At 49.7% G+C, this 15268-nt stretch overlaps 1 protein-coding gene across 1 annotated transcript in view; it reads right to left on the reverse strand.

Annotated features, from left to right (window-relative positions):
• cUnh18orf63 (chromosome Un C18orf63 homolog) overlaps positions 1–15268 on the reverse strand; it is a gene marked incomplete at both ends in the record, with an annotated part of 69520 nt that overhangs the window by 12727 nt on the left and 41525 nt on the right. Inside the window, 2 exons of the mRNA XM_084326765.1 lie at positions 12540–12626; positions 13266–13552. Coding sequence (XP_084182891.1) covers positions 12540–12626; positions 13266–13552 — 374 coding nt within the window. The remainder of the gene's footprint in view (positions 1–12539; positions 12627–13265; positions 13553–15268) is intronic.

The raw sequence follows: 15268 nt of genomic DNA on the forward strand, positions 1-15268 counted from the left end.
ACTATTGGAGCTCTGCAGCAGACTTACTATTGGTTTCAACGAAGGGAGTGGTTACTTACATCATGTGTATTACGCCGGCGTGCGTCAGCTGCGTTTGACTATTTCGCACATGCAGCTTTTGACTATTATGCTTAGTTATGCCAGCCAAGACGAAGAGGTCGGTCATTATCAGTCGGTCGGTCACCAAGGAACGTTGACGAAAGGCCTCTCGCTGGCGGGACAAATGGCCGGAGCCTTGTCATGGTGCAGTCGGGATATAGCCATGATGATGTCGGCTAGTAGCTAGCTTAGCTAAAGGCTAACTAGCGTTAGCTAACCTAGAGACAGCGCATGCAGCCAAGATGAAGAGGATGGTCGTTTGGCAGATGAACTTCGTCAACTCCACGCGGTTGTCTCCATCCTCTTGGACGTTTGGTGAGTTTTTAACCTATTCTATTAACTCTATTCTATTCCCGCCGTGGATATCTCTCTTTCTCTCTCTCTCTCTCTCTCTCTCTCTCTCTCTGGAGCCAAACTGGCCGACTAGCTGTTGTAGTACTACTAGTAGCTAACGGTGTGTGGCCTGGTGTCAGCACCTGTATGTAGCCGCATAGCTTGCTTCTGCGTTAGCTAATGGTTAGCGATAGCCTGGTTGAGCTAACTGTTAGCCAGTTAGCTGTTTAGCTACGACGTTAGCTGCCGGCTACGCTCGGCTGGGAACGTTCGTTTGATGCTATCAGTTAGCCTAGAGACTAGTTAGCTGTTAGCTTGTGCTACGACCATTGACATTAGCCGTGAGAATAGCAGGGGGTTCTGGCACTCTGACTACGACATCATCTTTGACAGAAGATGTAGTCGGGCCTGCACCATGACAAGGCTCTGGCCATAGCTTATTTTTGTCCCGCCAGCGAGAGGCCTTTCGTCAACGTGGAGACCTGTGTTGCGGCCTTTCGCCCTGCGTTCCTTGGTGCAGGTAAGATTAATGAAAATGTCATGACATTACCCCACTCTTCCTTCCTTCCCCTCCCGAATGTTTTGTTAATAACGATGTTTTTTTCCAGGCAAAACATATGTTACTTCACAACATTTGGAGATACGACATGTGCTGTGTGTGAATTCATTGTCTTGGTCGTTTGTGTAGCTTGGGTAGCGTTGGGCCGTTGGCCAAAGCTGTGTGTGGCCTGGTGTCAGTAGCCTACCTGGCTAGCCTTTAGCTGATGTCGGCCATTGGCTCCTTGCTGCTTTGTTTTCTCTGGTATAGACCCTCTTCTCTTTGGATTTAAGTGTTGATCTTTGTCCTTTTGGATCTATGTATATTCATGTTGCCTTTGTGAAGTTATCTTTTCCTTCTGTTTTGTTCTTTCATTAAAAGTTGAATATCCTTTAGGGGGTCATCTTTGCTTATCTCTCTCATACATGCTCTCTCTAACACACACACACGACAAACACACATGCTCTCTCTCTCTCTTTCTAACACACACAGTCTGCCTATGGCGGCCTTTCTCGATGGCTAGGCTGTGCTCGCTGAGTCTGTACCTAGTCAAGGATCTTCAGTCACAGTGCTCAGGTATTCTGCCACTGTGTACTCTCTGTTTAGGGCCAAATAGCATTTCAATTTCTTTCCAATGTGTCTCTCTCTCTGTACACTGTATATTGACTGTAGAACGGAAGCTCTCTCTCGCTCTCTCTCTTGCTATATGTTGACTGTATCATGCCCAGCCTCGGGCAGCGCTATTATTTAAGAATATGTTGACTGTATAAAAAAAAAAAAAAAATTATATATATAATTTTTTTTTTTTTTTTTAACCTTTGGGGGGGGGGGGGGGGGGGGGGCTCGCGTTTAAATCTCGCACAGGGCCTCGCATTTCTCTCAGGCGGCCGTGACGGTCAGTGTTAGACTAATGGCGGAATCCACAAAGGGTTTGCACTAGGGATGTCCGATATTATCGGCCGATATTGGCATTAAAATGTGATATCGGAAAATATCGGTATCGGTTTTCAAAAAAAAAATTGAAAAAATTATTTTACATTTCTATAACCTTTATTTACCCAGGCAAGCAAGTAAGAACAAATTCTGATTTTATTTATTGTCAAAAGTATGCATAATTATTGTAACTGAGGGGTACAATTCCCTGACTGTATTACTAGATATGATACTTACTACCACTACCTTTGTACTTTATATTCGGCCACCCAGTACTCGGCATAAATATATTATGATAAACACTCTCACGTAGATGAAACGGATCCAACACAAATGTACGAATTAGAAACAGGTCTTTATTTCCTACACAGCGATGGTGTGTAGAATAAACACTTAATCACGTAATTACATTTATGAATTGAAATAGTATGCACTTTTATGGCAAGGAGTATTCGTCGGTATATCAATAGAGAATGTCCAATCTCTGATGGCGCAGGCGGTAAATATACGACCTGGAATAGTTAAGGAATAACAGCAATGATACTTCAATGATTATAAGACTGGATACACTAGGGGGGTTAATCCGGTCGCTTGTAAGACAACAGGAGTAGGAGGGGGGGGGGGTAGAGTCTGGCTCCCCCGTCCGGCCAAGGGTATCCTGGGTGAACCCACAGTAGTGCAGTTCAATGCGCCAGCGATCCTTGGACCACAGATGAAAGCAGCTGGACTCTCTGTGGGCCGGCTCTCTCCGGTCCACGGAGGAGAGACGTGAAGCGACCTCGTCTTGCAGAGCGTCTCCTCACCTTGCGTCCTCTCCAGGGGGGGGGGGTTCCAACACACGGCAGTGTCGGGGGTCTTTATCCATGGAATAATCACTGTACACAAAGCATAATCCGTGCCTGGGAAGGCGGGCTGTCGTCGGTAGAATAATCCGGTATACAGGTCCACTCGCTCGTCGGCTCTGGGGCTCCTCGGGTGCAATCTCACATGGGGTCGACCATCCTGGATAAGCAGCCAGTTCTCTGCCCGAAACGATGGGGTACTGACTACGATAGTATTCTCACCGCACGAAGCACTACATATGAATAGACTATTATTAGCTTAATAGACTACGTCCAACTCGACGATATAGTGCCAAATATGACTATTCAAATATTAATATACACGATGTCTCAATACCGATGGTAGGCCGAACTTGGCCTTACTCCCACACGTGGCGTCGCGGGGAGGCTTTACGTCTGTGACTCTATTGGAGGGTAAGAAACTGGACTGAAAAAGGAAGTCCTACTTTAGTAGCGCAGTATATATACGCACTATGAACAAATAGTACCGTTAGTGGTGCGGTAGCCAGATTCCTACGCGGAACTAGGACTTGTTCGTACATGTTGAGCGGTACGTTTGAACTGGGTCTGGGGGGTATGGCAGCCTGGCACCAAGGTCTCGACCAATAGTCGAATGGAGACTATTATGGGATGTTCAGTAGGCTAGAATGGATATTCAATGCATATTGTTCAAGGAATACACAAGGGAATATTAGAGAATATACAAATACAATTAAATATATATATATAATAAATATATATATTCGGTTTAATCTGGCCCTTCACAACAGCCACCCCCTGATTGGTCCCAGACCTAATCAGTTAAGCAGAGACAGATTAATCGCGTTGTCTATTTACACATAAGGGTTTGCTGTATGGGTCAGTCAACTTCACAAAGTCATAGGGTTATAGGGTCATGGTCATCATCGATTGTGTCTGGGAGTCGGGGCAGTTCTATGAGCCTCGCCACGGGACGGGTGTAAGTGCGACCCTGGACAAGCACTTCAGCTGCTCGGACCTTGCCGTCGGCACCGGTGATCACTTTGCTTACGCGGCCGGCCGGCCACATAGCTCTGGGCAGTGATTGATCAATAATCATGACGACCGTTCCTTCTGTCAAATTGTCTCTCTCCTTTACCCACTTCTGGCGGGTCTGTAGAGACGGTAGGTAGTGCAGTAGGAAACTGCTCCAAAACTTGTCGGCTAATACTTGGCTGTACCTCCACATTCGTCGGCCGTTCGCTTCTTCAGGCCGGTACATTGTCTGGGGTAACGCGGGATCTAGCCGCCCCATCAGGAGTGTGTTGGGGGTAACTGGGTCGATATCCGCCACATCGCTGGAGACGTAGCCGAGGGGCTTAGAGTTCAATACTCCCTCAATCTCCGTGAGGACTGTCATTTGTTGTGCACTCTCTATGGTAGTGCAATCATCTATGTTGGGGTCTGCGGAGATAACAGTGCTCAATCCACAGAACACAGGCTTCTTATTCTCAGCCTCCTCCTGACTGGCTTCCCTCGGGATAGGCGTGGGCCACTCTCCTTCCGGGAGCTTTAGGAATGCTGGGCCGTCACTGTAGACATTGCGACGGGTGAGGTCATCTAGGGGCATTCCCCGGGTGATGACGTCAGCTGGGTTCTGTTTTGTATCAACGTAGCGCCACTCTGTTTCTCCGGTTAACTCTTCGGTTAAGTCTTGAATCTCGGTGACTCTGACTCCCACGAAGACTTTGTACTTGCATGAGTCCGATTTGATCCAGGCGAGTACTGTCGTGGAATCTGACCACAGGATTGTTCTAGACACCGGTATGGTGAGCTCACGTTGGATGAGCGTGGCTAGGTGCGCTCCGGCTAGGGCTGCGCAGAGCTCTAGGCGTGGGATAGATTGTTGCTTGCGTGGGGCTATTCTCGAGCGGGCGAGGACAAATGCTGTGTAGATCTCTCCCCCCTCTTCTTGGGCCCGCAAGTAGGCTACTGATCCGTATGCGACCTCTGAGGCGTCACTGAAGACGTGTAAGTCCATTTTACATGTCTCTGGCCTCACCGTGGGTGGGAAGTAGCTTCGGCGCATATTAACGCCTGGGAGTGAGTGGAGCTCCATCTCCCACTCTCTCCAGGTGGATGCAAGGTGTGCGGGAATGGGGTCGTCCCAGCCCTGGTCCTTGTCCCACAATGCTCGTACAATCATTTTTGCCCTGGTGGTGTACGGTAGAATACATCCTAGCGGGTCATATTGTCGGGCGAGTGTTGTGTACACACTCCGTCTGGTGGTCGGCGCCGCCGCCGGCCTTCCCTGCTCCGTAGTCAGGGGCTTGTGTCTGTAGTGAAGCGAATCTGTTTTGAATCGCCACACCAATCCCAGGGTCATCTCCTGGGCTTCTCCCGGGATTGTAGCCATCCAGGTCTCGCTGCTGGCTGCCTTGTCCTCGGAGGAGAGGCTGCGCAGTACTTGCGGATCGCTGCTGGCCCACTGCCTGAGATCAAAGCCGCCTTTGATCAATGAGGCGCGGAGTTTAATCAGGAGAGCCTCGGCTTCTTCCTGGGTTGAAAGGCTTTGTAGACAGTTGTCTACGTAGAAGCTGTTCTTTACGCTGTGTCGGACCTCTTCGTCCGCTGCTGGGTCCTCTGCTACATGTTTCTGTAGTGCAAATGTAGCACAGCAGGGGCTGCACGTCGTTCCGAAGGGCAGGACTTCCCATTGGTAGATGGCTGGGTGCTCATCTCCTGGCTTCTCTCTCCATAGGAACCGTAACAGGGGCTTGTCCTCCTCTACTAATCTCACCTGCAGGAACATTCCTTTAATGTCCCCGCTGATGGCCACCTTTTCCTGGCGGAAGCGGAGTAGAACGCCGAGTAGGGAGGGGCCGAGTGTGGGACCGGGCAGTAACTCTTTATTCAGATTTTGGGATCCGATCTGGTAGCTGCAGTTAAATACTATGCGGTCTTTACCGTTGTGATGGACCTTGTGGTGAGGCACGTACCACGATTCAGTGGTCTGGTCAGCCTCTTTAATGTCCATCTTTGTGACGTGTCCCGCTGTGATGAGCTTCTCAATCTCAGCGCGGTATACACTCTCTTGGGCGGGGTTCTTGGCTAAGCGCCGCTCCGTGTTCAGCAGGTACCGTTCTGTGGCGTCTGTCTTGGCGTGGAAAGTAGGCATTCCTTCTCGCCGCAGGAGTGGCGTGGCGTATCTCAACACGCCGTTGACCGGGACTCTCTTGGTCCCTGTCTCGAGGAGGTGAATGGCGTAAATGTCATCTTTAGAGCGAATGTCTTTCTTTCCGTTCTTAAAGGGCATTTGTTCCAAGGTCCATAACCGCTCTACGTGTTGCAGGAGTGCGGTTTCTCCCTCTGTGACTCGGGAGTGGAGACATCTAGTGGCTGTACTTCGGTTGAGAGATTTGGCGAGCGGGCCTTGGAGAGTCCATCCCAAACGGGTCTCGACTGCTGCAGGACAGCCTCGGGGTCCGGTATGAACCCGGTCTATCGGGACAATGAGGTCTGCATGGTCGGAGCCTATCAACAGGGTCGGCATAGCATTGTCTATGAGCGGGATCGGTAACTTGCGCAGATGTGCATATTTCTCCATCAGCTTGGCGACGGGGTATGTGTACCGCGACAGTCCTATTTCTTGGCTGGTGAAAGCGTCTGTAATCTGGTACCGTCGCTCAGGCTGGCCGCTTGCTGCGATAGAGAATGAGACATTCTCGCCCTTTATCGTCTTCAAATCTCGTCTTATTGTCCGAATTGTCATTTGGGTTTCGCTTCCCCGCAGCCCTAGCTGGGCCGCAGCGGAGGCGAGCAGAAGGGTCTTCTCTGACCCGTCATCGAGGACGGCGTAAGTGTCCAGGACTTTATTCTGGTAGCTTAGTGTCACACGCACTACTTTTAGGAGTACTCGGGCTCCACTGCTGCTGGCGGGATCGATGTACATGACGCTCGCTTTGCTGCTGGATGGTGCGGGTGAAGGGCGCCGTCTGTTACTGTCGTGAAGTATGTCCAGATGGGCTCCATCGCACTTGGTGCACCTTTTCTTTAAGCGGCATTCGGCTGCCATGTGTGAGCGCGCACAGCGAAAACAGCGCTGGTTGGACTTTATCCATTGACTTGCTTCCTCCGCGTTCAGCTTGGGGAAGGAGTCACATTGCGCTAGCCAGTGTTCTTTCTCACAGTAGGGGCACACTATCTTCCACTTCTCCGTTCTGGAGGGGGTACTGTGGCTCCTGCTGCTCGGTACTGACTCCGATTGGTGCATCACAGTCACCGATCTTCTTCTATCATTTAGTCGTCTGGTTCCTTCTCTGGAGCCAGGGGTGCTCCGTCCGAATGTATCTAGCCGTAGGCTGCTGACTTCTCTCGCCAGGAAGTCTGCTAGATCGAGGAGGTTCGGTTCGGGGCCATTCGGGTCTCGGTGGTCTCTCTGCCGCCTAAAACGCTCCTGTCGAGCGGGCGGCAGCTTCTCCAAGATCCTTTCCACATTGGAGTTGGCGTAAAGTTCATGCCTCCCCTTCTCTCTCTGCGCTCCCAACATCCCTACCAGGGACTGCACTCTGATGGACAGGTCGTCCAGTGCTCGATTGTCTATTGCTGGGGGTAGGCGGTCGATGTGTCGGATCTCCTGGATCACGTAATCCCATATGCGCCCATACCTCTGGTCCAATGCTACCAGCGCTGCTGTGTATGGGGTGGTGGAAGTCGCGTAGGCGAGCGCTATATTATGTGCGCGGGGTACCTTTAAGTGCTTCAGTAGGATGGCGTATTTATGGCGTTCATCCAATACATCCACCAACATGGTCTCCAGACACATGCGGAGTTCTGTATACTGGGCCCGGTTCTCTTGGGTGAAGTCGGGTACCATAGGCGTGCCAATGTATGACGCTGACTGTGGATACATCGGCGAGCGTTGGGGGAGAGGCCTCCTAGGCGAGTCTCCTCCCGCTCCTTGGTATGGGCTGGTACCGGCAGTGTACCATGGCCCGCTTGTCCAGGTGCTGTTCCTCGGTGCGGGTCGTGCGTCGTGCTCACCCGTGTATAGAGTCGGGGTTCTGTAGCGCAGCTCCGCGGGAGTATAGCCTGGGCTGTACCGGACCTCCTGGTCCGGTAGAGTACTGTGCTGTCGTCGGGCGTGGTTCTCCTCCTCTTCCTCTTCGTCTTCAGTTAGGTCATCCAGTGCTTGTAGTCTCTGGTTTAGCCTCTCCACAGGATATGCTGCTCCTTCCCGGTTGCTAGGTCTCGCTTGGACCGGTGGGGGGAGGTGGTCTGTGGGGGGTATAGACCTCGTCTGTTGGTCAAGTTCAGGGTTGTTTACTCGGCTAGGGGATGCCGCCCTGGAGGTGTGTCTAGACGAGTTCCTGGAGCCTCTGGCGGAGGGAGAGGGTGTTGTCCGTCTGATCAGCTGTTCTATTAGTTGCGCTTGCTGTCTGTCGCGCTCTGCGTCCCGAAGAGCACCAGCAGCTGCTCGCTGGCTGTCTGCTCGGTCTCGGGCCACATTCTCTTCCCTCTGAATGCGTCTTATTTCTAGACGTATATGCTCTTCTTCGCTCCGCTGCTGGATCTGCAGTCGGTCGCGTTCAGCAGCGGCGTTCAGGCTGATGAGGAAGGCCTGCTGTAGGGTCCTCTCTGCCTCGCTGGGAGAAGGCGGTTGTGTAGGGGAGCCTTCCCTCGGGGTACTCCTTGCGGAGCCTTGGAGCTCTATCTCCACGGTGCTCTCCCCGTCTTCTTCCGTGCCGAGTTCTCTCTCGGTAGCGTTGTATTCCTCCCGGGACTCATCGGGGACTACTTCTTCAGTACTGGCGGGGTGTGAAGTCATGTCTGGTTCCCACTGGTCCCCACCGTGAACTTGGTCAGTTACATTAGAACCCGTAGGGGCCTCTATGGTCGGGGTAGTCTGGGCGTTGGGGTTAGACATACTTTTACTTTCTAGTTTTACCGCGTTTACTGTTAGTAGAAGACTAGGTTGTTGACTGACAGCGTAAGCCTCTAAGTACTGAGGGAGCCGTCGTTCGCGCTGCGGGCGTTGGTTAGGAGGATCGTTTCGTGGAGTGTTCATCATAGGCCATTTCAATATTAATAACACTATATTAATATTACACTAATTACCATCCGGCTCGAAGGACCAATTGTAACTGAGGGGTACAATTCCCTGACTGTATTACTAGATATGATACTTACTACCACTACCTTTGTACTTTATATTCGGCCACCCAGTACTCGGCATAAATATATTATGATAAACACTCTCACGTAGATGAAACGGATCCAACACAAATGTACGAATTAGAAACAGGTCTTTATTTCCTACACAGCGATGGTGTGTAGAATAAACACTTAATCACGTAATTACATTTATGAATTGAAATAGTATGCACTTTTATGGCAAGGAGTATTCGTCGGTATATCAATAGAGAATGTCCAATCTCTGATGGCGCAGGCGGTAAATATACGACCTGGAATAGTTAAGGAATAACAGCAATGATACTTCAATGATTATAAGACTGGATACACTAGGGGGGTTAATCCGGTCGCTTGTAAGACAACAGGAGTAGGAGGGGGGGGGGGTAGAGTCTGGCTCCCCCGTCCGGCCAAGGGTATCCTGGGTGAACCCACAGTAGTGCAGTTCAATGCGCCAGCGATCCTTGGACCACAGATGAAAGCAGCTGGACTCTCTGTGGGCCGGCTCTCTCCGATCCACGGAGGAGAGACGTGAAGCGACCTCGTCTTGCAGAGCGTCTCCTCACCTTGCGTCCTCTCCAGGGGGGGGGGTTCCAACACACGGCAGTGTCGGGGGTCTTTATCCATGGAATAATCACTGTACACAAAGCATAATCCGTGCCTGGGAAGGCGGGCTGTCGTCGGTAGAATAATCCGGTATACAGGTCCACTCGCTCGTCGGCTCTGGGGCTCCTCGGGTGCAATCTCACATGGGGTCGACCATCCTGGATAAGCAGCCAGTTCTCTGCCCGAAACGATGGGGTACTGACTACGATAGTATTCTCACCGCACGAAGCACTACATATGAATAGACTATTATTAGCTTAATAGACTACGTCCAACTCGACGATATAGTGCCAAATATGACTATTCAAATATTAATATACACGATGTCTCAATACCGATGGTAGGCCGAACTTGGCCTTACTCCCACACGTGGCGTCGCGGGGAGGCTTTACGTCTGTGACTCTATTGGAGGGTAAGAAACTGGACTGAAAAAGGAAGTCCTACTTTAGTAGCGCAGTATATATACGCACTATGAACAAATAGTACCGTTAGTGGTGCGGTAGCCAGATTCCTACGCGGAACTAGGACTTGTTCGTACATGTTGAGCGGTACGTTTGAACTGGGTCTGGGGGGTATGGCAGCCTGGCACCAAGGTCTCGACCAATAGTCGAATGGAGACTATTATGGGATGTTCAGTAGGCTAGAATGGATATTCAATGCATATTGTTCAAGGAATACACAAGGGAATATTAGAGAATATACAAATACAATTAAATATATATATATAATAAATATATATATTCGGTTTAATCTGGCCCTTCACAACAATTATATTATATTATGTTAATTACACAACAAGACATATGTAATGTTAATTACCTGAAATTATTACGTTTTTTGGGGGGGGGAAACCCCGCATATATCGGTATCGGAAATTAAGAGTTGGACAATATCGGTATATCGGTATCGGTAAAAAAGCCAATATCGAGCATCCCTAGTTTGCACAGCTTTTTCAGACGCAAAGCCGGTGCAAATAGCGCTGAAACACAGTTTGCTATCCACAGAGGAGGCGCAATGGGTGAAATGAGGTGGTAACTGCATTCCATCAGCATTGCGTCTGGTGCAATTAGCACGTACTTAAATTAAGTAATATGGGCGGAACATGTTCCCCTTTCTATGCAAATGAGCCTCGTCCAAAAACGCTCCCAATCCACAAAGCCCGGTGCAAATTGCACCGAGCAGTTACCGCGACGCACCTACCGTCTTCACAGACGAGGTGGTAACTAAGTGCAAAGCCCTGAGCCATGCGTCTATAAAGGGGCATCGGCCACCCAGAGATCCCATGCAATCGTATTTATTATTTAAATATTGTTATTTAACGTCGTCGGCTTTCCCAATGTTGTCGGCGTTATTGATTGATTGATTTTGAAACATGATTTAGCATCTTGCTGCAACTTTTATTTGTGTTATGCATTGCTCTTGCTCTTGTATTCATTATATAAAGCACTTTGAACTGCAATCCTTGTATGAAAGGTGCTATATAAATAAAGATTATTATTATGGACTGCACTCACGTTTCAATTGTACCACACTCAGATGCTCCAGAATAAACGTTTAATTTATAACGTTTCGTCGGGTCCATGGAGTAGACGCTGGAAACACGAGGCCAATGAAACGTTTATTCTGGAGTACATATGATAATGCAGGTTATATTATCTTAACTAAACATTAAATACAACTTTCTCACTCGAAATATTCGTAAAATTTGAAAATATCTTCACTGGCACAGTGCTTAAATTCGGTATAAAGATTCAGCACTATGGACAGGTCTGCTCAACATTATTAATTTGTGGCTGACAAACAAATGCAATGACGAAATACAATACGGAATAAACCAGATAACACACTTGGCATCTCATATCCCAGTCTGAGCGCAGTGGGGATAATATCCAAACGTGGCAGTGGGAAAAAAAAATATGGGTGATTTTGCGCAAGCTCCCACGCACGTGCCCGTATTCCGATCCGCGCAATAATATTGACGGGGGTAGGTCCCCTCGTGGGACACAAGTTCCCAGCGCATTGTCCCGTGGGATAATGCCCCCCAGCTGCGATGTTAATTGAGGGGTGTCATATGTCTCCAGCACTCCTACAGCCGTAGCTGCAACCACTTAATGTCACGGCTGTCCTCCACATTCATTCATTTGCTCCCCCCGCTCTCTCTGCCATGATTTCAGAATCCCGGAAGTGTTGCGGTGGTCTCTATACAGAAGCATAGATATATATAGAACACTAGATAGCTTGCCCGCGCTGCCGGCCAATGGAGAGCGACGTCACTGAACCGCCGCCATCTTGCGGGGGTCAGCCTTGAGTGAGAGTGAGTGAGCTGCACAGACAAAAATACTCATAACTCGCTGAAATATTGACGGATTTACAAACGGTTTGGTTTATTACAAGCATTATTAACGTGGCTATGATTCAAGCGGTTTGTAAAAAAAAACATCTTTAAAACAATTCTTTTTTATAAGTATGCAGTATCATAACTACATCTTTGATGTTTATAGCAAACCAACCCGTTTGTAAATCCGTCAATATTTCAGCGAGTTATGAGTATTTTTGTCTGTGCAGCTCACTCACTCTCACTCAAGGCTGACCCTCACAAGATGGCGGCGGAAGTGACTCCGCCTTAAACTATCTAGTGTTCTATAGATATCTATGTACAGAAGCACAAGAGCAAAGAGGCTCATGGGAAATGTATTGAAAACACAGACAGTACCGCTTGTGGCCAGCAGGCATCAGAAATCTATAGTGTCATTTGAATCTATTTTTTTTTATCAAAATCCAGGTGACATCACAAATTCAAGGCGCTCTTTCTCTGATACTGACTCCACTGTCCTGGAAGAACACATCTAAATGTCCCCCCTTTTTTTTATTACCTTGAGATAGACGACGAAGAGGAGGGCAACAGAGAGGAGGGAGCCGTAGAAAAGAAAGAAGAAGCAGCAGCAGGAGCGGGTCTCTTCTGTCCCAGGGCAGGTACAAGCGTCACTCTCCCTCTCTCCTCCTCCCCCCCTCCTCCTCCTCCTCCTCTCTGCTCCCTCTGCTTCTGGTGCAGCAGCTGGGTGACGTTGACGTGTCGCGTCAGACACTGGTTCTTGAAGATGGGAACCAGTTTAGGAGCCAGGGGTTGACTGAAGGGCATGGGCGAGGAGGAAGAGGAGAGGTACCCAGACTGGTAACCAGAGGAGGAGGAGGAGGAGAGAGAGGAGGAGGAGAGAGAGGAGGAAGAGGAGAGGTATACAGACTGGTAACCAGAGGAGGAGGAGGAGGAGAGAGAGGAAGAGGAGAGAGAGGAGGAAGAGGAGAGGTATACAGACTGGTAACCAGAGGAGGAGGAGAGAGAGGAGGAGGAGAGAGAGGAGGAAGAGGAGAGGTATACAGACTGGTAACCAGAGGAGGAGGAGAGAGAGGAGGAAGAGGAGAGGTGTGGAGCTGACTGGTATCCAGAGGAGGAGAGAGAGGAGGAGGAGAGAGAGGAGGAAGAGGAGAGGTGTGGAGCTGACTGGTATCCAGAGGAGGAGAGAGAGGAGGAGGAGGAGAGAGAGGAGGAAGAGGAGAGGTGTGGAGCTGACTGGTATCCAGAGGAGGAGAGAGAGGAGGAGGAGAGAGAGGAGGAAGAGGAGAGGTGTGGAGCTGACTGGTATCCAGAGGAGGAGAGAGAGGAGGAGGAGAGAGAGGAGGAAGAGGAGAGGTGTGGAGCTGACTGGTATCCAGAGGAGGAGAGAGAGGAGGAGGAGAGAGAGGAGGAAGAGGAGAGGTGTGGAGCTGACTGGTATCCAGAGGAGGAGGAGGATTCTCGTCTGCTCCCCTGGCTTTGTGTCTCACTGTTCCCAGACCCGCTGTCCTGAGTGCCCTCTCCTCTGCCCCATCCTTCTCGGTGGCTCTGAGCTCCTGGCTGGTGGCTGGGAGGAGGAGGGGGCCTAGTCGCCTGCGGCTGTGACCCAAAGGAGGGCTTCATCGTCGGTGGGGGGGCTGGGGCTGGGGCAGGGAGCTGGGTCTGGAGGGCCGGTCGGCTGGACGACTTGGTGGTCAGGTTGACCGGCTTACCGCTCAGCATCTGAGGATGATTCAGAGGGAGGGAAGAGTATAGTCAGAGTCTCCCAGTCGGGTCTTTCTGCAGAACGTAAAGAGGCCAGTTCGTGCACCCTGCCTTTTTGGTTCTGCCTCCATTTCACCAGTTAATGGACCTGCGGCCGTTAAACTGTCCTCGCAGACGTTACAGGGAGTGATATGATCGTCGCTTCTCCTCTCTCCTCACCTCAAACCCTGGCCAGTAACTACATGTTCATGCTGGGAGTGTGAACCAGCAACCTTCTGATGAGCAACAGCTGTGATTAATAAGTCCTTCAGAAAACACAGACCCAGGACATACTCTCTCTCTCCCTCTCTCTCTCTCTCTCTCTCTCTCTCTCTCTCTCTCTCTCTCTCTCTCTCTCTCCTTCTTTCAGGAGGTTATGGCCCCTCTGTGCTGTGGTCATAAACCTGCCCCCCTGGACTTTACAGGGACGGGAGCAAACCGCTCATTGCTTTTCCTCGCTCCACCTCGACCCCTGACTCTCGTATAACCGGAGCAGAAAACCCTTTATAGCACGGCGCCCGTCGTCAGACAGGGACTTTCTAATATATATAGAATCCGACCTTTGACCTCCCCTGGCCTCCCTGCGGTCCGTCCGTCCGTGTCCACATTGTGGCCCGGTGCCGGAACAGATTTGTAATGACATCATCAGACGGCCATATTCAAACTCATTTTACTCTCAATAACTGCCACAACTAAATCAACGAGTGCAAAACTGTTTTAGAGGTTTGAGATGCGTGTTGGAGATCATGTGCAAAATAAATCCCTTTAACCCTTTCACTACCACACTACAGAAGGTTAACGCTTTGCTATCACACTGCAGACGGTTAAGGGTTAACCTGCTTGTCATGTACAGAGGTCTATCGACCATACAGGATAGTTAACTGGGCAGGTGGTACATGAGCAGAAACAACCCCCTCAGTAGAAAAATGCTTGTCAAAACAGTCCCGGGTAGGCAGATAGTAAACAAAGACGTTTTCAAATGGTAAATCAGGTTTTATTGTATAGTGGGGGTTTCAACCCACGGCCCTTTTCCCAAAGGGAAAAGGGGATGTTGTCGGTGGGGATTTCAACCCACGCACACACAAAGGGGAAAAGGTAATGGAGGACAAACAAGACATATAAATAAAGTGGCAATGGCATACAGCCTACCAACACATATATATATACAGTTCCACTTGAAGGGAACAATAGCAAAAGGGCAGTAAAGTATCACTCCACACTCAGTGGAAATAGGCACAAAGGCCAACAAGAGGATACTCACTCAGGTAGAGAAGTGGCACATAGGCCAACAATATATATATATATGAACACAACAGTGGTTAACAATGGCAACCTCACTCTTCTCTAGTCACCAGCAATTGACTGAGAATGAGGCGCCGAGACGTGTGTGTGCTGTCAGGTATTTGGCTACCCATCCCTCTTGAGCTGATTGCCAATCAGCTGTCATTCATTAGGCAATCAGCACTCTTCAGTAGGGATGGGCAGCACCTGACAGGGAGAGAAGAGACAGCATTAGCTCTCATGTTTACACACACACACATCATATACAAAACATAACACATTAAATATACTAACCTGATGTTCAGAAGGTGTCATAAATACAGTAATAATGGTAATGACCAACCCACGTACCCAGGTACGTCACACCTCCCCCCATAAGAGCGAACCTGTAGGGTTAGCAAAACATTATTACTT

This window comes from Notolepis coatsorum (genome assembly GCF_963971535.1).
Source record: "Notolepis coatsorum genome assembly, chromosome: 12".
NCBI lineage: Eukaryota > Metazoa > Chordata > Actinopteri > Aulopiformes > Paralepididae > Notolepis > Notolepis coatsorum.